General features: G+C 39.6%; 1 protein-coding gene across 4 annotated transcripts in view; it reads left to right on the top strand.

The window, feature by feature from the left end:
- Positions 1 to 22847, top strand: part of camkmt (calmodulin-lysine N-methyltransferase) — a 154144-nt gene that overhangs the window by 581 nt on the left and 130716 nt on the right. Inside the window, exons 1-4 of one of the 4 annotated variants that reach the window (XM_055018489.1) lie at positions 63 to 212; positions 313 to 489; positions 3082 to 3260; positions 3813 to 3877. In XM_055018489.1, coding sequence (XP_054874464.1) covers positions 328 to 489; positions 3082 to 3260; positions 3813 to 3877 — 406 coding nt within the window. In that variant the 5' untranslated portion in view covers positions 63 to 212; positions 313 to 327. Of the gene's footprint in view, positions 1 to 62; positions 490 to 3081; positions 3261 to 3812; positions 3878 to 22847 lie in introns of those variants that run through there. The other 3 variants (XM_055018490.1, XM_055018488.1, XM_055018491.1) reach the window with 3 other exon arrangements.

The raw sequence follows: 22847 nt of genomic DNA, 5'->3' as shown, positions 1-22847 counted from the left end.
CGCTTGATGACGTGGTGAGCACCGCCAGACTAAAGTAATCAACTTCCGTCACGAGCCGATGACAGCTATGATTGAAACTCGAGCCCGATAATCTCGGCAATCCATTGTTATGCCTCGAATGTCAAAAGTGTACGGAAGTAGCATGCATCCATTGTGGGTGTAACAGGTGATCACAGTCAAGCCGTAACTGCGATCCGTTCTGCGTTGCTATAGTGAGTGAAAGAAGCCTTATTTTTGTATTACCGCATTGCTGCCGTTAACTGTGACACCTCCACAGCCAGGATATTTGTTTACAGATTTATCTCCACGCAGAACTTCGGAGGTAAAATGGAGAAGGACTCCGCCGGCTCCTCAGAAAAGACCAAGCCGGGTTCGGTTTTTATGGATACTATTAATGAAGACAACTGTACAGCTGATTCCCTCTCCTCCAGAGCAGATAACTGTGCTACGACTGATGTCGCCCGAGCCAGGTGGACTCTGCTGAGACAGGTATCGAAGCAAAAGCAAGCACAAATCTCTCGTGTTTAAGACTAGATAGGCATATAGATTGATAGATACTTTATTAATCTCGAGGGAAATTCAAGTGTTCAGCAGCTTACATACAACATAAATAACAAAAAGATATGACAGGCAGGTTAGTAACAGTAACATTAAAAGTTAGTATATACTCTGAAAGACCTGCTGTACAACACTATAAAAAACACTTCTGATTTTAAAATCTATAAAAAATACTAAATGTAATTAAAATTCAACATACAATATTTACACGTTTCAAGACACAATGATTTAAAGTGACTTTGACAGGTAGTAGGAAAACATGTATTAAACTACCTAAGGTGCATAGAAATTCTACAATCACACTGGTTCTACTGTGACCATTACTGAGACCCCTCTGACCACTCAGTGATGAGTTGTACAGTCTGATTGGGGGAAAAAAGAGTTCCTGAGTCTGTTGGTGATGCAGGTCGGAGACAGCAACTAGAGCTGAACACACTCCTCTGCCTGATCACTGTCCTGTGCAGAGGATGCTGGGCAGAATGGAGAGAAACTTCTCCAGGGTCCTTCTCTGCTGCTGAAACCAGAGAGTCCAGCTCTGTCCCCACCACTGAGCCAGCTCTCCTCACCAGTCTGTCCAGTCGTGCAGCGTCTGTCTTTTTCGACTATTCTCGTTTTCGAAGTATGCTGAATGTTTAACAATTTATTTATTGTTGGACGTATTTGGATTTTGTTTCTATGTTAGAATCGTTGTCATTCAAAATTGTTCAATGTTCGAGATGACAAAATGATAAAAAAAAATATGGCTTTGTTAACTTTCAAATAGTATACCATATAGCTAACATAGTATTATTCTTTACCCAAGCTGTGTGAAATAAAGCCATATTTTGGGGTGTTTTTTCTACACAGTCTGATAATTCAGCAGTTATTACACTGCCTATTTAACATTCCTTTTCAATATGTTTTAGTGTGATAGCAGCCTGCTTTTTCCAGTAAGATTCATCTTCTCTGCATTTACACAAAAATATTTTAATAACAGTACTTACTTTCAGATATACGGTAAGTGCGTCATGACTTGCAAGCTATCTTTTCCCATGACCACAGAATCTGATGCATGGACAAAACCTTGTAAGCACAAGACCGGTAGCTGTGCTAAAATAGGGCTTTTGCTTTTTTATCCATAAATGGACATAATACAGACCTTGTGCTGGGCTGAGAAGAAAAGCTCTCTGCAAAGGGGCCATCTGGCATTCTTCATTTTGCACTTCTTCCTTCTGACACAGTAGTGAATGAATAAATGAGTGTGGACTTTGCCAGCATTAATGGCGAGGTATAGTAATAAAATCCAAGGAGAAATTTCAGTTTATGTTGTAGACAAGTAGTGTTTTTATCATATATACTACATAAAATTGTGTATTGTTTGTGTCTGTCTAAAGAAATGTTCGTGACATAAAGAAGGAAAAAAACGATACTGATTTATTTTATGTATAAATATACAAGGGGATTTTTTTTTTTACTGCGTTTATAACAATACAAACTCTTTATATTAGGGATCCACCAAGGAGTTATTTTTAGGGCCAATAACAATACTGATTATTAGTACTAGCATATTTGGAACAGATAAAATTTGCTGTAAAATTGAAAATGACAACCACCAACACAGAACGTTGTTGAAATGCCTTTCTTTATGTACATTTTACACATATTATCCTTCAGTGTTTAGAGGCTGTTACTGCAGATAGTTCTGTACTTTGCTGAGCAATGCTTGAGGCCGCAGATTTGTGAATGCAGATGAAAAGAACTGGCTGTTTGACAACCAGAGTCATGCAATGTTGGAATTTTTTTTGTATTGAGAACCAGCTTTAAAAAGCAATGATGTTAATAATTAAAAAAATGGTGAATATCAGATCTGATAATCGAAGAGGCTAGTGCTGGGCAATATGACGATACATATCATGAGAACGATAGAAAAGTGTCTATCGTGCCATTTCTCTTCTATCGTTTCTATCGTTTCTAACCTAATTTTATCAATTATTACAGCAAATATATCCTTAAATAGCCTGCGACGATTGTATTAGTGTTTTCTTGTCACTATGCATACTCTAAGTTTATATAAGTGAAAATAAAGACGAAAAAAAATATTATAAAATGCGAATATTCGCATTCTCGAAATTAATATCCGCATACAACCATCGGACCGGATATTCGGGTCCAGCCCTAGCAACAGGTTGAAGTTTCATAGAGAAAAGTAAGCAATGAAATTTTTGTCAAACTTTTCAGAGAATAACTGAAAACATACTTTATTGTGGTATACTGCGATATATATCGTTATCGTGATATAAAATAATCCATGTCGTGATATATGATTTTTTCCATATCGCCCAGCACTAGAAGAGGCTCATAATCGGTCAATCTCTGCTGTATGTTATTGATATATTTTCAATCAAAACATATTTTTAAATTACCACTCCAGTAAAATTCTTTCACCTGTATTAAATACTATAGTATTCCCAAAAGACCTCTTGTCTATTAAGCAGACAAGGGGTAAAACTGAATTTTATCAGTTCCTGTTCTTTTCTCTCACAGGTGTTACGTCAGAAGCAGGTGGACTGTCCAGAGGTCAAACAGGTGTCTGTTCGCAGATTTTCCACGTTTGACCTTTTCAGCAGGAAAAGGCTCGTGGCACAAGACCATAGTGATACCTCAGATGACCAGTGGGTGGAGTACAGAAGTGTCTTCTCTCCTGAGTACAGTGCCTTACTCAGGTACACACACTTGAACGGATACACATAAGGCTCCTGTTTCATGCTGGCACAGATGAAGCACAGTGACAGTGCACCACACAAAGGACCATTTTGTGACACCACAGAACACCAGACTAGTTAAAATAAGTATTAAACAACTTCTAAGGTACAAAGTAAAAGCATGGATGATGACATTATTGAGTAGCATCCAGAGACAATGTTCATTTTTCAGAGAAAATTACCACAAATATATGTAAATTACAGGGAAAATCTCAGTAGAAAACTATCTCAAAACCTGATTAAGCTTCAAACTAAAGAAAACTATTAATTTTTGTAACAAATTTTCAAGGTGTTTTATAAATGTTGTAACAGCCAATGATTTCCTCTGCATCTCAGCTATGTCAACTTTTAAGGTTCGTGAGTACATAAGAAGTCAAATCTGTGCTCACTTTTCAATTATTTTTCTGTGGAACAACGCTTGAAGTAGCAATTAAGAGTTTTAATCTTGTTTTACCATCAGACAATTATACACCGCAGACTGCTGTATAATTGTGTGTATTTTGTATCTCTCAGGGATAACATGGGTCCTCTTAGAGTTAACGAAGTGCTCAACAGTTTTGACAACACTGGCAATGTCTGTAAGTACATATTTACTACTTAAAGTCGTTGTATTTGTAATGCATTTGTGTGCAAGCATGCATGTGATTGTGTTCACAGTGGAGTTCGTTTTTACCCATAATGCTCTCTGGCTTTTATCCTTGATACACACACACACACACACACACACACACACACACACACACACACACACACACTGCAAGTTTGGGTTAACCTCACGCTGTGTGCTGTTCGTGTTTGATTGATGGTTTGACGTAGGTGGTTTGATTCCATCTCTTTGAATGGGAGTGTGTCTCTTGTGTGCCTTCTACTGCGGTTTATCATGTACTCATTCCTCCCAACTACCTTCAGATGTCCTTTGGAAAGAAAGTGGGTTGCAGTCTTCTTATTGCTTCAGTCGACAGTGATGAGTGGTTTGGGAGAAAGGAAAGAACATGACTCAAGCGGGGATTTGCACATGCTCTATGATACGGAGTGGAGTAGCATCACTTGAAACACAACAGCCTTGATTCTGACCTTCATTCTGTGAGGCACTTTTGAAATGTTACACTTGACTGAGTTTAACTTCAATTTTTGTTTAATTCAGTCATACTCTGTTCTGTATACTTATTTCTTGTGTGTGTTTTTTTAAAATTCAGTCATAGGGGGATTTTGGCTAGACATGCATTCAAACAATCCAGCAATGTAGCTTTCAGAATGAGAGTTCAGATAATTCTAGTTAGTTTTACATACTCTATAGCATGCAATGTAAATGTTATTGTATATACTTCTTTCCGAACCATTTGCTTAATTAGTGAATTGTATGAAATATCAGGCAACTTTTTTGTCCAAATCAGGAGAAATTTGTTTTTGACCGCATTTCACATTAACCCTCAGAACCCCAAGCAGTAAATGGGTATTTTGCACGACTATGAAATTTTTGTTCACTGTGGGTTCATTTTTCACTGCAAAATAAAGTCCTGCCCCTCTATGGAAACAGCACAACTCTGGCAAGAAGTAAAGACAACTGAAAAATGTTGTCTGTGCAGTGTGACAGAGTTATAATGACAGATATCAGAAAATAAGAAAAAAAAACAAATTTCTATTCATGTACTTATTTTTTTTCCCAAAAATCCCCCCCAAAAAATGTTGAATCAGCATGAGCCACCTTTTTCCAAGTACTCACAGGTGTTAACAATATTGGAGAGAAAGGTGACTCTGAATTCTAAAACTATTTTGCTGCTTAAATTTTTGATTTCTTCAGACAGTTTAAATTGTAACTGGTGCTATATAAATGAAATTGAATTGAACTTGCTTCCATACTTGTTTCCAATCTGTTTTATTTTCCGAGAATTCCTAAAAGAGACATGTAAAAGGAAGTGATTTCAATGAAAAATCATGATTTTAAGTTTAGATTTGGTTAATCTTCTATATGGAAGTGCATGCCAGAGATGAGTAGGTAATAAAAACAGCTTGAAGTTGAAAATAAATGGTGTAGCTTTGACAGCTTAACATTTTTTTTTTTTTTAAATTAACATACTTTTCAAATGTGCTGATAGATTTTAGGGTTCAGAGGGTTAAGGCAGGGACCATTAGAAACAATGACAAGTGTTAAAATATTAGTAATTTAAATATCTATTTCGTTCCACAATATCCTTTTTAAGTAATTACTCGCCACTTTCTGTGCAGGTCCACCTTCACAGACGTGTAAGGTTTAGATAAAAGTCATGGGTTAGCATTACCCAGCCAGATGGTTGAACAGGAGCCAGGTCAGAGGTGAAAGCCATAGCTAAGGGGGACTTCACTGCACACCGGAATCAGACTCTATAAGTCATGACAGAGCTCAGTGGAAACTCTCATTCCAACCTGCTAGAATGGATAATCCCTTTTCTCCACAAAGACACAAAAGGATCAATACTTTCTCCCTTTGGAGAGTGAAAAAGAAGAGGTCATCGTGTTTTTACCTTGTGCTACTTCAGTGGCCTTCAAATGTTCTTTGTGGTTTTGCAGATAACTCATTCACTTTGTCCTTCGTTCTCATCCTCTTTTTATATATATAAAGTGGAAACTAGGATAAAGACTTTCTCCTTCACACAAAACATCTCCAACTACTTAAGAGCGACCCCCTCATTGGCATTCATCTTTCTCAATTTACTCCTCTCACCGCTGCTCCTCTTTCCTCCTTCCACCCCTCCGTCTCTCCTTCCATCCGTCTCTCTGTCCTCCCAGCTGGAGTCATGCTTGGCCAGATGGGTAACTGAGTTCCTGACTTGGCCAGTGGATTAACACAGCCGGAGACGAGAGCATAGAGGAGGGGAGATGAGAAAAGGGGGAGATGGTGGGTGGGCATGCCAGAGGTGCAACGTGTGTGTGTGTGTGTGTGTGTGTGTGTGTGTGTGTGTGTGTGTGTGTGTGTGTGTGTGTGTGTGTGTGTGTGTGTGTGTGTGTGTGTGTGTGTGTGTGTGTGTGTGTGTGTGTGTGTGTAAGGAGTGAGAGCCACTAGCAAGGGGGACCTCGTTCCTCAAACAATGGGGCAGCCATCTCCCTCCTGTTCTCCATCCCATGTTTGGGACTAGTAATGCGTGAGATCAATTAGGATTGGTTGAGAGGAGGCTCTGAAAGGCCCAGAGGTGACCCTGTCAGAGCTCTGGGGTATATTTTTGGAGGTGGGAGTCAAAGAGAAACCCCTCTAGATACACAAACACACATACACACACATACTGACTTCTGCACGCCACTCACAAAGATATACAGCCAGGTGCAATGCTTGCAAAAATCAACTGCTACCGCGCTAATGAACACATATTCATGTCACTCTCTCCACCTTTCCTGCTGTCCTGATAATCCCCTACCCCTGAGGTGTGGACAAGCCCTAGTCTTAGGGGTCCTTGTCGTCCTGAATAGCAGGCTAAAAAGCCCGGCCGGATTATCCCACTGCTTCCAAAATGTGTGGACTCAGCTTAAAATTGCTACCCCCTCACAGCATGACCCTCTCTCCTGGCTATTGTGTTTGTCCTACAACTGTGCACGGATGTGAACAATATGTTGTTTCTTAGGGGGAAGATAAGCCAGAGTCAGTGGTTTCATTTTAAGACCAGAGGAGCAGGGAAGGGGTCTCAATGAACATTTTAGGAAATGGAGAGTGTTTCTTAGAGGTGCCAGATGACATCATATTACTGAGATCACTCAGGAAACAAATCATTTTGCAAATCTTGGATGTGAGGCTACTATGCTGAAATTTAATGCTTGTTGTATGTCTTTCAACAAATGATCCAAGCCCTCTTTTGTGTGTATTAGCCTGTATTGTAACACCACAATAAGAACTGCAGTCCTGTGAAAATATTTAATTTGACACAAAGAAAAAAATAAGTAATTTAATGAAGCCAAATAAAGGTTTTCATGGCATTTCTGAGGAATTAAGACATCACCTGGTGAACTAGGAAATCAGTAACCTATGAAAAAATTTTACAATTATTAATGGAAAAAACAGATTTTTTGAAATCTTATTTGACTGTGCTCAGGTTCCCTTCATAGCTCTAGTTTTATAAAGATTAGTTGATACAAATTGAGTTTGAGAAGGTTGTCGTTGGGTTTGTTTTGGATGTGCGATTGATGTTTTGTTCCTATAGATGGCATCCTTCATCTAGGTGACAGGTGAGTTTTACCTGGCCACAGGTCCTCTCACCTGGTTCTCCCAGGAGAAATCACTCCCCCTGGTGGTCGTCTAGAAGCCATGAAGCTGCAGTTAGTTACTCATTATGTCTTGTCCCTGAACGATTGGCCTCACTTCATGCTGGACTCGACCACTTTGAACTATTTGAACTCTGAACTTGTGACCTTCCCGGTTCTCTAGCTGACAGTTGGGGCTTGTAATTGTAAGACAGCTTTGTATAGGCGTCGTTTGGGGTTTTAGGAGCGCTTGTTTCCTGCTAGGGGTCAGGAATTCTGGACACAATACAGGCCCCTTGGGGTTGGGTGACTAAGAATGCATCACAGGATGTGTACGTGTGTGACTGAGAGGGTTTATGCAGAGCTTGTTGATGTTGGAGGGATTTTGGTTCGAGGGCTTGTTGGGATGGGGTCGGGTTCATGTTTCAAGCTGCAGTCACTGATTAGTGGGTCCACACATACAAACACACACCTATCCCTATGTGTATTTATATATGCTCAGACTTATGAAGTTTAGGATGCATAGAGTGTAGGATCCTCCACTGGAAGCTCTACACTCTCAGAAGTAATTAATAGGACCTGTTACCACCACTTAATTAAATGTATGTTGTAAGATAAAAATTATAATTTTTGATTTAGATGGATTATTTAAATTTAAATTGATTAAAAATGGAATATAAATAAATTAGTTAAATTGATTTGATAACTTATCTTTTCTGTACCTAGAGGTCAGGATTTCACTTCAAACTTGTGTTTATGCTAGGAATTAATAACTCACTGGTCATTTAGAATAACACGGATTGTAGAGGAAAGACTAATTCCTCTAACTCCATATCGTTAGTTGGTTGAACATCATTTTATTAGGCATTGTCACAACTAAAAAAGACTAATGCAGACTGTTGCATTATGTGTTTTGTTGCGCCACATTTGTTTTTCGTGTGTAGATGCATTGTAGAACAATGCTTTCCTTGTTGCTATTAGCATTATGAAGTGATGGAAACATGACTCTGTGTGTGTGTGTGTGTGTGCGCATGTGTTTGTGTGTCTGTAATCAAGAGCCAAGCATCCTAATGAAGCCTAATAGAGCCTTCCTCACTATAGCTGTCATTGTCTGAATGGCTACTAGCCTTTCAGCCTCTCAGTCATCCCTATTATCTCCCACAGACTTCACCTATCACCCCCACTGGTAAATACTATAAGCCCCGAATGTTTGAGTGTTGAGAGGGAGGGTGATGGAGAGCTGGTCATTTCTGTCTGTATATGTGATGTTTGTGGTGGTATGGGGGACTGTTGGTTACAGAAGGATGTGTTCGTAAAGAGGAGAGGGGTATCAGCCTCCAAAACACACTAGACACATAAATGCTTTGTCAAATAATCCATTTATCACCGCACACAACAGCCTCCTGTCACTTTGTGTTGAATTGTTGGACGGGTACGCTTGTTTTCTGCATCCAGAGGATCCGTCACTGTCATGTATACGAGCGTAGTGTGTTGAACTGGTGTCTAAATGTTCTTATCGACAGTGTGTGTGCGCTTTGGAGCATGTGTGCGCCTGTGTGTGTGTTGTAATAGGTGCCCCCCGTAGCCTCCCCTTGTGCCAGGCCTTTAGCGGAGCCCTGTTTGCATAATTATGCTAATTCATTGTGCCATAGTGCTAATTAGACCTTGTTAGACAATAGCGGTAGACTGGGAGCTGGCAGGCGCACACACACATACACAAAGACGCTCACGTAGACACACACTTACTCTGACTGTTGTGTCAATGACAAGGTTTGCGGTCCCCCTCTGCGCTGTTTATAACATGTTCTCTATAGAAATGGTTCTCTACTGGTGCGCTCTGGACTGAGCTCAGGTGTCTCTTACGGTTTTGATTTAAGCTAATGGAGCAAAAATCAATGTGAAAAGAGAACACTGCACAAGCTTCTTCAGAAAATAATACAATCGGTCCATGTCCATGTTCTCTGACTCCTATGAGCTGTTTTTTATTCCTCCTTTGCCAGCAATTTATTCCGCTTTTCTAAGCCCCTCTCTTTGTACATTGTGATGATAATGAATAATATTCATTCAGTTTGCTTTCATGTTATCAAATGATTTGATTACAAGGCGGTCCATGACCTGAGTTTTGAGGAATAGAATAGATGAACGTTTATTATTTCTCAAAATACACATTTCTTGAAATACAGTCTTCCATTGACATTGTATTGACACTGAAATTCACACTTTCACAGCGAATTAATATTAACTTATTTTCAACAAATTTAAAGTACCCTGTAGTGTCAGCAGCACCACAGGTTTCAAAACGCGCAGATATGTGTGAATTTATTCAAATGAAAAACAGATGACCCCAGCTGAGTGTTATATATTTTTTCTCATCTGGAGCACCTACTCCTCTAACGTCCTGCAGGAGAGACTGAAAAGATGGCTGAAGGTGTTGTAAACAACTCAGACCTCATGTTAAATGACAAAAACAACAGTTTTGCACTCATAGATTGGTTTTATATCGAATCCTGCACTAGAGTTTTGGCCATCAGCTGCTGTTACACTTGCTGTGGTGCGACAGAGAGTGAGCTTCAGTGTCTTTTCTATGTATATGTGAGGCTACATACACAAAGGAGTAAAGAGTGATCAAATAATGTGAGAAGCCTCATTGCCACTCAAAGTTACTGTTCCCCTCATGCAGTTAGTGGTTAGTTTTTCTACTGGAAGCATTTTCTCCTCTAATAAATAATGAATTATTGGATTAACAGTTTCAAATAAGCCAAATGTAATTATACCGAGTGTAATTAAATGCCTTTTGTATTATGTCTGATACTTTCACAAGTTCTGTACAGTTGGATCAGAATGACAAACTGAAATGCTTCAACTGTTGTTCGAGAGCATTTTTTTTTAAGCCAATGCCACAGTAATTGTTTCTCGGTCTATAATTTAACCACTAAACACAAAAAGACGCAGTAAGTGGATGTGGCTTTTTAAAAGTGTGGACGTACATGTGCATGCCGTGTGTGTGTGTCACTTTGTGGTGTATGAGTGGGGGTTGGAGGTATTGTAAGCAAGACTTGAGTGGCTTGAGGGCACATTGAAAGAGTTGCCGGTTGACTTAATTGAAAGTAATTGATTTTTGCTTCCGCAGCCTTGTCTCCTCCATCCATTCATTGGAGGAAACAAGAAACAGGGACTTGCCTGAAGTACTGCAGGGTGTTAGAAGCTTCTTGACACTCGAGAAGTAAACAGTTGCCACACTATATCTGAGCACAACTTGATGCTAATGTGCGCATGCAGACGTGGATGTTTATGTACATGCACACACACACACACACACACACACACACACACACACACACACACATGCACGCTGAAGTTCCCTGCAGTAAACCATCATTATGACTTTGAGCACAATAGGGATTGAAGGTGAGCTGCTGGGTGTAGCTTTGCACAGGGAGTCCTTTCCCATTATAGTCAGCAGTTTATTATGTGTATTTGTGCATGACTGAGAGCTTTGTGTGTGTGTGTGTGTGTGTGTGTGTGTGTGTGTGTGTGTGTGTGTGTGTGTGTGTGTGTGTGTGTGTGTGTGTGTGTGTGTGTGTGTGTGTGTGTGTGTGTGTGTGTGTGTGTGTGTGTGTGTGTGTGTGTGTGTGTGTCCAGATGCGTGTGCACTTGCGCACTATTACCATTAAGCGGTGGGGATTAAGTTCAGGAAATGAGTAGAGCGTTAAAGGGTGCTTCCCTGCCCAGTGCTCCTGCATTGTCACCACTGCTAATACTCAGCTAATTACAAGGACATACTTTAACAGCAAGCTCAGCCTGTAACCCTCATGTCTCTCTACTCCGTTCCCTCCTTTTTCTTAGGTTACCCCCTCACCCTAGAATTAAAGGACGAAATGAAAGAGAGAAACAAAAGAGAAAGAGTAATAACAGGTCGCTCCCCTCCCTAAAAGCTCGCCCTCCCTCTGGACGGATACAATTATTGGATTTTTCTCCATTTAAGTCACCCAGCCCCTATATGCCCCTCCTGGCAATGTCCCCTATGGTGCCCTAAGCTCAGCGTACACCAGCCCCTCCAACCATGTAACGCACACACAAAGACAGAGTATGTGAGAAGAGTGTAGATAATATCACCGATGCGTGATTAACAGTCAAGAAGGCCATATCACAACCAGATAATATACTCTGCCTCAATCTGGTAGCTTTTGTTTGTGCAATCGACTTTTTGCATCTGAAATCAAAACATATACATGGTCCGGCTAATTTCTGTAGAGCAAAGGTAGTTGTGCTTTATTAGTTGCTATGCCAACTCTGTTAATCATAGCACGAGATCTTTCTTTTTTCACTTTAAAAAAAAAATCTATTTTTTATTACCTTGAGGAAAACATTTCACTCAGCAGTCGTGCATAATGATTATATCAAAGCTATGAAACCTTCAAAGATAATCTTTCTCTTATTATAGCTACTTACAACATTTATTTTTGATTGCAGACATCTGCGCTGCTTCTCCTATAGAATCTCTTACACCATTAGCGGCAGCCATGATGATGAATACATCCTTGGGCATCACTGCAGAATAGTACATAAGAGTGGTACAAATTTACTCAACGCTGCATGCACATATTTCATAATGCAGACTGATAAGTGTACTCAGAATATCTTATTATGTTCATACTAAGCGTCCATGTGTACCTTGTTTGTCAATATATTGTGTTTACCATTAATGTATGCACAAACACAAATGTGATGAGTATTCTTCCATTAGAGAGCTAAGTGATTAGTGTACGGTAGTTAATTTGGCTCTTCTCCCTCTTGTACCCATCAAGTGCACCACTGTGTGCTCCCAAAGGCCACGAGTGTGTTTGATTATGCGCGTGCAAGTCTGTGTGTGAACGTCCCTAATGATGTTTTAAAACAAATAGATGATTAATGTGATTAGCGTGTTGGGCGGCGAGTGGAACAGCTATGGTAAATGGCTACACGGCCATATGGGAATAGGCTTTGGCTCCGCTCCAAACACTCAGTTTGTGTTACAGTGTTTCTTTGCCTTGCACTGGTTTCACCATTTTTACCTGATGTAACGCCATACAGAATAATAATTCTGCAGCTTTAAAATGGATTCTTTACTTTGTTTTCTGATATTTGCAGCACAGAAACATAAATTGTGCAGAAGGGAAATCTGTTGTAGATGAAAGCAGTTTCTCCACTCAAAGTTTTGTGACTATTCTTTATTTCTTATAAGACAGGAATCAGAACGCTCTTTTTATTTAGCAAATCTGTTGCAGAAAAATGAAACTTGACCTTTATTCTACCTGCAGGAACATGGTTGTAAGTTTTGCACCAAGGCTCTGTACCAGCTGTGATGGAGCAAGTTGGGGGCAGAATGTTTGGCAGCCTCGGCCCTGTGGTTCTCTCCAGTTACAAAAGGGCCAATCTTTGGCCCAGTCTGTCTTGTTCAGTTGAATATTTTCAAGAAAATTTGTCTGTGTCTAGATTGTGGCAAAAACAGATCAAATTCTGACTATGTCTGTGTCCTCTGTTAAATAGAGATGATAACCCGCCACTGCTCACGCAGCAAACAGCACCAACTGAAGTGGTGTGTCTGTTTGTATTGTCGATTCCACTACTTTAGTACCCATTCATTCATTCATTCATTCATTCATTCATTCATACTGCTTGTCTGCTGTATTTCTGTTTACCTCGCTGCTTATTACGATAAAAGTCTAGATCAGAGCATTTCTCAAACAGAATTATCTTTACCAACGGCAGTCTTTCTGAATGCATGTGTGTGGAATTTGCCTAAATTTTCTCTTCTTTATCTTACTGGGTAAAGATTTGAGCAAATTATTGGTCAAATCCATCTCACTTTGTTGTGCAGCTAAAATATCAGCAGGTGATGTTAGGATCAATATATAATTGCGGGACTTTTTGTAACATAGTTGACATTTTTACTGTTTTCAGGTTATCAACATGACCGTCTATAACCAAACACCACATGGCATTTTTACAGAAAGATTCTTCTACATATTATATATACAACTGAGTAAAATTGAAATTGAAGGTTATTTATAAAGATATTGTAGTAAACCTGTTGACTACTTTATATTAAATAACTCAGAAAGCCTTGGAGTCTGGCCAGTCTTTTCTTCAGGAGGAAATGACATCATGTGGAGCAGGTCATGTGATCTGGAATTAACACACTTCCTTGAGAGGTGTTTTTGTAATGGGGAACTTAGTTGAAAGTGATTTCTCAGACACAGATACAATTTGTTATTTTCCATATAAAATTTGATATATTGCCAAAAAAGAAATATCTGTTATGATTATTTCAACTTAATGAAAAGAACACAGTCAAAACTATTTCTGAATCAGCTCATTTTATTATTGTTTAGCTGATTAGAAGGTGGTTGTTATTAAATTCACATGGTTATTTAGTTGACATTTTAGTGCTATCCAGTCATTTTTTATTAATAAGTGATTATTTCCATAACAAATAATTCTGGAATTTGTAAAGGCATGATCATAATGAACATAAAAAACCTTTTTTTTAATTTTTAATAAAAATATATACAAGATGTATCACATGGACTTCAAAAGTCCCTCGATTATATATTGACTTGTTAATTGATAAGTCCATGTCCCTGTCCATGGTACTGAAATAACACATCTCACTATAATCTGCATTTTTCTCCATTGCATCTTTCTGTATCTGTAAATTCAGCCTTAGATCTGTGTTAAATCTCGAAACAGCCTATAATATAGTGTATCAGGGCCACTGCAGGTCCTCACTCTGTCTGCAATGAACCATCAACAAGAATACAATCTAGTAGCTTCACTTTATTTTCTGCCAGGTGGACATGCTGAATTTATTTTTGTCTGTCACGTCACTGTAAGTATGCAGACTTACTGCTAATTATCAATAAACCGATATAGCCCTTGGGAATCATTAGTGCTTCACACTGCATTGTGAAAAGGCCCTAACAGAGAGGTGGAGCAGCTGCCTGTCAGCCTTCAGCCTGTCAACATGTCTTTACTGAAAAAAGCTAATGTGTTTGCTATTTAGCTAAAGAGCCATTAACTTGCTTTGTGAGTCACTATACAGCTTTAATGCACAAACTACTGTAGTCACGTCTTCATGCTGTCAGTCTGCCTCTATCTGGAGACTTCTCTAAATAGCCCCACAGGGCCCTTTAACTGTCACTTGGCTGATGCTAAAGTAGGTGTTGACGCTAATGGGTGTGCTAGATGCTAATGTGGGCAAGTGTAGGCCTCTGAGGGAAAGTTAACTGATTTTCCAGTGTCACCCTGAGAGACTTCCATAATCACTAACTAGCTGTAGCATCTCTCTGGGGCTCCAAGCTGAAGAGACTAAAGCGGTTGTAGCTAACTACTAATTCAAACATCGTGCCGTGACTTTTTTTTTTTTAATTTTATGGGAGAAAAGTTACCTGTATTTAACATGAGACTTTTAAAAGTGGTGGAAAGTCAGGCAGTGACAACAAAATTCAAATTGAAAATGAATATTTCAAATGAAGATTTGATCTGAGTGTACTTCTGTGGCTTTTGATGAGTTTTAGGCTTATTACACACACACACACACACACACACACACACGCACACGCACACACACACGCACACACACACAGCAGGCCATGGCGCCACAGACCTTTGTGTTCGCCCACTGAGGCTGAAATATGCTCTCCCTGACTCTCTCTGTCTTTCTCTGTCGTTCACATGTGAAGTAGATGCAGGTCAGAGATTTGGGTGATGTAGTGACTGAGCTGTGGAGATGAAAGTCTGGTTATAACTGTGAAATCCCAGATTATCAGGTATCGAGCTTCATATGTCGTGAGGTCTTTCTAATACTATTTTATAACAAGGTAAATATAGATGATCTCTCCGGGCCTGAAGGCGATTTTAACCTTGAGTTAAAGAGTTAAACTACTTTTTAATATGTATAGAAAGTATTGCCATAAGGAGAATCCTTTGTTGACATTCACACTTTCTGTAATTTTTTGTGTATGAAGTTCACGAAAAGCGTGATGTTTAAACAGTTATTGTTTAGTAGACTATGGTTTATGTAGGAACCTCTACATACCTGTGACCCCAGGTTAGGGATATATAAACCAACCATTTTGGAACTCCAGAACTGTTTTATGTGGATTAGACTCTCTAGCAACTGGTACAACTTGTCATACCTGCTCAGTCAGTTATGAAAGAAGAAGTATAACTAGTATTTAAAATTGAAATCAAATTTCACAATCAAAAATATTCTGTCTATCACATATTTTACTTATAGCTCCAACAATATCTCTGTTTAGTTTTGCATTATCCATTTTCTTTTGGTAATGTGTGCTGAAACATGGGGCTTTTCGTGACCTCTTCAATTTCTTTTTTCATATTTCAACTCACTCACAATCAAACACTGTTTAACCTGCTTTCCAAGTGTTGCAGATTCTGAATCAATTGCAGTGTGAGAAAATATGATGGAAAATTCTCGCTTTTTTTTCTTTAATAATTCCTAAGGTATTGTCATCGAAACATAGCCTCAAATTCATTTCAATTTTAAAAATGTATTTGTATCTCAGAAACTACCTGAAATAGCAGGCTAAAATGTCACAGATACCATTTTAAATATCCATATTCTATGGTAGCAAAGTTTCAAGGAATTCAGTGATGATTGAGTAGAAGGCCTCTGATAAAAAACCCTTTTAGAATACAGAATATAGAAATTTATATTGGGGATAAATGTTGCAGTGTTTTTTTGTATGAGTGAGGGCTATATTAATAATGTAGTACAGTGTCACGGCAAAAAACACTTTTATAACTGTAGATATGGATGCATTCAACCAACGAATCACATTCAAACTCATGTTACAAAGTCATCATTATATCCCTGTTGTCAGTTAAAGAGACTGTGATTAACTCCCCGAAACCTTCAGCTATTCCTCTAGAATTTTTTCTGACATCTTCTCAGTTGCATCCTGCTTTAAAAACTGTGGTCCACAAAGGCCTCACAAATCTCATCCGCTGATCAATGCAGCGGTGCAAAATAGTTTCCAAGGCACGTTGAGCACAGTGAAGATAATCAGAAATAAGTGGAGAAATTATGGCACAACAGTGGCATTACCAAGAACAGAATTTCCCTCCAGATTTGAAAACTATGGCAAAACTGGTGACAGAGGCTGCTAGATGGCCTACAGGAAGGAGCTGCTGGGATTTTAGAAAAGTTTGCATTCCACATGTGAAGTTTATATGTTCTTTGCGTGTCCTGGCATGTATTCTTATGTAAAAACAGCCTCACTATTTTAAGGGTTCAGCTGGTTTTTTAATTAAATCTAATAGATTGATTTATCTTGGTTTCCCTGATTTATATCACAAATCTGACACTTTAAGTGTATAGAGACCAATGTTTCATTGCTTTTTTCGGGGGGGGGGGTCCTAGAGGTGAGGATGAAGGAGGCAGAAGGGGTGAGAAGATGGAGGAAAGGGGAAGCTAAGCTGAACTACCAGCATCGTCCTCCACCTTCCTGTCGCTCTTTCTAAAAAAAAGCTCCAAAAGTTCTTCTTCTTATTATTCACCTTCTTCTCCTGCTCCTGTTGTTCTTCTCTCTCTTTGATCACCTCTTCACTATGTTTCTTGTTGCTCTTTCTGTCTTTAGTCCTCTTGAAACATTTAGAGTCTCTTTTTGTTTTTCTTCTGGGTCCAAAGCTCCTGCAGTTTCTGATTATTTTCTTCCAATTGTCTGATTTTTTCCTGCAGGTCATCTGTCTCTTTTTGTTTCTTGAGCTGTTCTTTTTCTTTTGGAGCAACATGTTTTCTGAGCTGCTCGAAACGTTGCTGCTCAGTCTTCCAGGTCTGTTCGTTCTCCTCCATTTCACTGATGGCTTCCAGCAGCAGCTCCTCAGCTTTGAAGAGCATCGCTGAGAGATTGTCATTAATGCCAGTTATTCGATGGAGTTCCTGGTCTCTGATGGCGATCTGCTCTTCCAAGAACTCAATGTTGTTCACTGCCTCTCCACTGATGCAAGATTCTTTGAAAAGTTTTATCTCCAGACCCCTGATCTGGATGGATCTCTGCTTACTCTGGTCTTCAAGTTGTGTTTTTTCTGTTTGGAGTGTTTTAATGTGGTCCTTCATGTTGCTGATGAGCTCTTTGAGAGGGATGTTATTATGCTCAGTCAGCTGGATGTTATCCTCCAGTTCTTTGGTCTTTTTCACCATATTTTTTTGTCCTCCTGCAGTTTGTTGTTGTCTTCCTGCAGACTTTTATTCTTGTCCTCCAAGAATATCTTTTGCTTTTTCAGGGCTTCGTTTTCTTCTTGGTCAGGTTCTCTTTGGAGGTTCTTGGCTTCCTGCAGCATTGCTAAGGGACCCTCATTCTCCAGTATGAGTTGGGAGACTTCAGCTTCTCTTAGCATCAGGTGCTCCCTAACCTCATCCTCTGCTTCCATGACATCGGCCCAATTCATGGTCGCGGTCTGGGTCTGGGAAGAGGCCTGGTCCTCTCTCTGGATGACCGGCTGTTTGGCCTTCCCTTTGACCACGTTGGCCCATGTCATGGTCGGAGCTGGTCTCTCTGAAGAGGCCTGGTCTTGCTGGGTGTTGTGGCTCTCGGGTCCCAGCTTTTCTTGCAGCTGTCTTATCTGCCTGCTCTGGTTAATCAGCAGTTCCTCCAGTTTGCAGGTTCTGACCTTGCTGGCCTCTGCCCACTTAAAGAACTGCTCCTTTTCTGTGAAGAGCTGTTGATGGCGGCGGCCCATATTATTCACTCGCTCCTTGAGGTGTTCGTTTACGACCTTCATAGAAAAGGCTGTAGTCTAGTCTGTGTTAGATGGTGGTTGTGTACACGATTTGTTGGTCTTTCAGTGGTAGAAGTTAGTCGTTGTTGATGCTGGTCATCGTTTGTTGTCCGTTGCCGATCGAAGAAAACAGCTGCACTACTGCTGGAAAGTATGTGAAAGCTTCCGACCTGTCCTACATTGAAAAACTTTCGACAAAGTATTGTGACATTATCGGTGACATCATGAGGGACATCACCAGTGACATCACACATGATGTTGCCATTGATGTTGCCTTCGATGTTGCCTAGTAACAGGGAAAACACACACATGCACGCACACACAAAATCACACACGTGCACGTGTCCTCATGGAGAAATACAGTTGGAGCTTTTATGCTGCTCTCCCAAGTGGCTGTTTTCGAGCGCAGCCACAATGGAGGGCCTAATGTGGATTTGTTTAGAGAGCTGGTTAATTGAAGTAGGATGCTCTAATTGCACCTCTTTCATGGCGTGCATCCGTGTGTTTGTGGATGTGTGTGTCGTGCGTGAGTGTCACCTGGCTTTTGTTTGGGCTGTGTGTGGGAAAACATTTGCTCAGCTATAGCTACACTACACAAACACTATAAGCTACATAACACGCACATAAGAGGAGTGAAGTGTCTAAGTACAGAGCAGGAGAGAAACAAATAGGCTACAGAGAGGAGGGATACATAAATAGTCCACCTTGTAATAAGTATAAGCTACTGTGTGCGCAGAGGCCCCACTTTATGTGAATACACAACTCCTTTATGTGTCTATGCATGTGCATCTGTACAGAGCTGCTCTCTGCCTCTTTTTGTTAGTGTTGTCTCCCAGTTGGGGGTGCTCTAAGTCTTTGTATAACATAGTTGCTTGTGTTGTGATTGTGTATATGTGTGCATGAATCCCTTGCTGTTTGTCCATAGAAGCTACTGGTCAGTCTTACCATCTGTGTTGTCATACCAGAGTGTCCTGTTAAAGAGGCACACTGAGCCCATACATGCTGCAAATAATGTATACTCATAGTTTTTTAATGTAAAAATGATACTTTTTTTATTGGGTTTTTGAGTGTGATGATAATTGACTTCTCACAAGATAACCATGGTTGACAAATTAAACACCAGTGTGCTTTGGCTGCTGACCCTAGTGAATAATTGTGTAGAAAAATGAAGCAGAAGTCTGTATTTGCATTACAATAACATTTCAGTCCTTTTTGTACCCACTTCGAAACACACAGCTGGGTCATGACACCACAAAAGGGAGAGCAGAGAAGCTAGATCTCATTTGACAATAAGAAATATCGATTTTTGCACTAGTTTTGACACAGAAAAGGTTAAAAATTCATTTTTATATGCGTCTGAGGGACCACAGCTTTATAATTATGAACCTTCTGGGTGTCATCTTTAATAGTTCCTGAGATATTGTGATCCAAACATAATCTCAGACTTATATGTGCAAAGAAAAACTTTTTATCCATGGATGATTTTACAAAAATCCCAGAAAGTACTTGACCAATCTGTCTAAAGTTTCACAGATGTGATTTTAGACATCTGTACTTTCTGATAAAAAGGTTTCAAGCCAATCAGAGATGGTTGAGCAGAAGGACTCTAATGATTTGAGATAAAATTACCCAGAAACAAAATCTCAACATGTTTGAGATTTTAAAGCGATGTGTTAGACATCATTTTCCACCATTATTATTAAAACTCTAAATGAAAGACTACTTTTTGGAAAGACTAGTAGAGTTTTAGACGCTTGTAGAAGTTGTAGAGACACTTTATGCTGGTTTTCTCTTTAATTCCTTCCTCTTGAATGTAAAACTTGGTATCCTAGCTAGTAAAAAAGCTTTAATAAAATAATATAAGCTGCCGCAAGATCAAAAAAGTGGAAGAAAAAAATGGTTTAGCATCATCATAGCACATCTTTCATTTTCATTCCTTGTTTATTTACTCTTCCTCATCTATGTTCATTTGTTTTTCCTTTCGACTTTCCCTCTCTACATTTGTTGTGTCCGGCTCTCTTTCAGTCTCAGCTCACCATCCACTTATGATGATTCTCTGTGTGTGTGTGTGTTTGTATATGTGTGGGTTCCTCTGTGTGAGTGCAAACACATGTCGTGCCCTAAGTGGGCCACAGGCCTAAAGCTAATCAATGATCGTCATTTAAGCCCATTCTCATCCTGCAAACACACACTCACACACATATGCATACACACCACAACGCTTTGCTGATCAATTGAAAATAAGCGTCATTCACTTTTGCTTGTCGGCTAGAGGACATGGACGTCTCTCTTTCGATGTTTCTTTGTGTTCTTCTGTATTTATTTCTCATTGTTTGGCATTATGAGACACGAGAGTGATCCCTTTTGTAAGTGTTGGTGTTTGCCCTTCTCTTTAGTTGTGTGTGGCCCTGTGTGTGAACTCGTGTGCTTGCATGTGCTTGCAGGGTCAGTCTAAATGGACATGTATTATTAGTAACCATTCTGAGCCTGGTCACTGTAGTTCTCCAGCAAGGCAATCAGATCACTTAAGAGGCTACTTGGTCTATGGTCTATGGCCTAAAGCCTCCTGTCTCTCCTTGTACGTCTCTCTCTCTCTCTCTCGATCCTTTAATGCCCCTCTTCAGCGCACACAAAAGCCCCAGCAGCCATGGCCATCACCCCTTATCTTCTCTCTCCTCACTCTGCCTCTTCTCCTCTCTACCGCCGCTGTCCTTTACCTCCATGGGGGGAAAAGGACAAGGTCATGCAGATAAATATAGAAAAGTGAAAGCAGAAGAGAGAGAGAGAGAGACAGAGAGAGCTGAAATGAACCATCTCATTTGGACATTAGCCCCTGGGCATCTGTGGTGAGAGGCTAGCTTGCCTAGCGGATAATGCCCAATTGTGTATAAGGCATTATTTAGCTTTAGTTAGCCGGCTGCTTTGACGAGCTATTACTGGAGAGAATGAAGAGCGGGGTAATGCAAGGCTCCTTGGGTGGGTGGCTGTTTGTGTATACATGTATACATGTCTTCCTGCGTGTGTGCTTGTGTGAGACAGGTGGGTATCTGCCCCTTGGACCCGGTGGCATAGACATTGCTTTACTTACACATCACTGGTGCACTGAGCAGCTTGCGACACACACACACACACACACACACACACACACACACACACACACACACACACGGATACATTCATGTGTGTGTGTCCTGACAGCATGCTTAGTGGACTGTTTCCATCCATGCGTGCACAGTGATGGACAACATTACCACAGAGAGTCAGCTCTTTGTGCTGCATATGAAGCTTGTTCACTTGAGTAGGCTGTTTAGTGAAAGGTCCCTTAACCCCAGTGACACTGAGGAGGATGATAGTGAAACCCTTGAACATGTTCCTGTGGACCAGCTCTAGGCAGAGAAGCTACAGTACAGCAGCATAAATAGACAGGGAAGATGTTCAGTTTAAAATGAAGTGTAATTTAATCACTCCTGTGCTTTTATGTTTTTATTATGTTTAGAGTTGTTTTTAATCAAATGTTTTCCCCTAAAAGTTGTATATTTAAGAGAAGATTTTCATGTTATGTTGAATGATATACCGTAAAACTGTTTCTGTTTTCATGCTGAGACAAAATGGAGACAGCAGCAAAATGTGCCTTCTAGGAAAAGAGAAAAGTTAAGTCAAAAAGTTGTTAAGATAGCGTTTTGGTTTTTTTTTTACCTATTGTGATCATATATTTTCTTGTTTCTGAATATGCTGGGAATTATAAATGGGCGTCAGAGTTCAGTTAAACTTTTTGCCAGGAAAAATAGTAGCCCCTTTCTGAATGTCAACTGTTATGGACATGAGAACGATTTAATGGAGTTAGCGAATAGCTAACTAGCTGGCTAATTCTTCTTTAACATCCAATTTCGGCCCCAAAACGCATTTCTTTGTGGGGTAATAAACATGTTGAATGTAATTAATGTAATAAATAAATAGTTGTTTATTACTATATTTCATTTAACCTCTTAATTTTTTACACTACTGTTATTTAATTTCGTTTCTAAAAGTTTCATTAGAAAATGGATAGACATTCTTGTTTTCTTGTCGGCCTATTTTGATTTCAAAGTGTTGCTGTTTTGTTTTTTTATGGTGAAATTGTTCTATTGTCTCTAAAATACAAATATGTTTATAAAATTCTAAATCGTGAGTTGTTGTTTTAGCTTCAAAAAAGGCAGGAAAGCAAAAATAAAGCTAGATTGAAATATACTTTTTCCCCTTGGTTCTCAGGAGGATAAAGCAGTGAAAAACGAGCTAATAGTGAGTAAAAATGTGACATAACCAACAAACCCCCAGAAACTGTTTGGGGTTCAGAGGGTTAAAGTTAAGTAGATCAAAACTTTAGTAATTTATGCTCTTGCTGAGCATCTGTTTCCAAATTCTGGACTTTTCTGTATAAAACAAACAATTAGTAATGATAGTGAGCCTGTTGTTCTTGTATCCAGGGCAAAGCGAAATATGGCCGGCATGGGAGTAAAGAGGAGAGAGAAGAGTCTAATAGAGATATATCATTACACTCTTATATGTGTAATCTATTGT

The sequence above is a fragment of the Amphiprion ocellaris genome, chromosome 16, assembly GCF_022539595.1.
Source record: "Amphiprion ocellaris isolate individual 3 ecotype Okinawa chromosome 16, ASM2253959v1, whole genome shotgun sequence".
Classification (NCBI taxonomy): domain Eukaryota; kingdom Metazoa; phylum Chordata; class Actinopteri; family Pomacentridae; genus Amphiprion; species Amphiprion ocellaris.
This window is presented reverse-complemented; position numbering and strand designations above follow the sequence as displayed.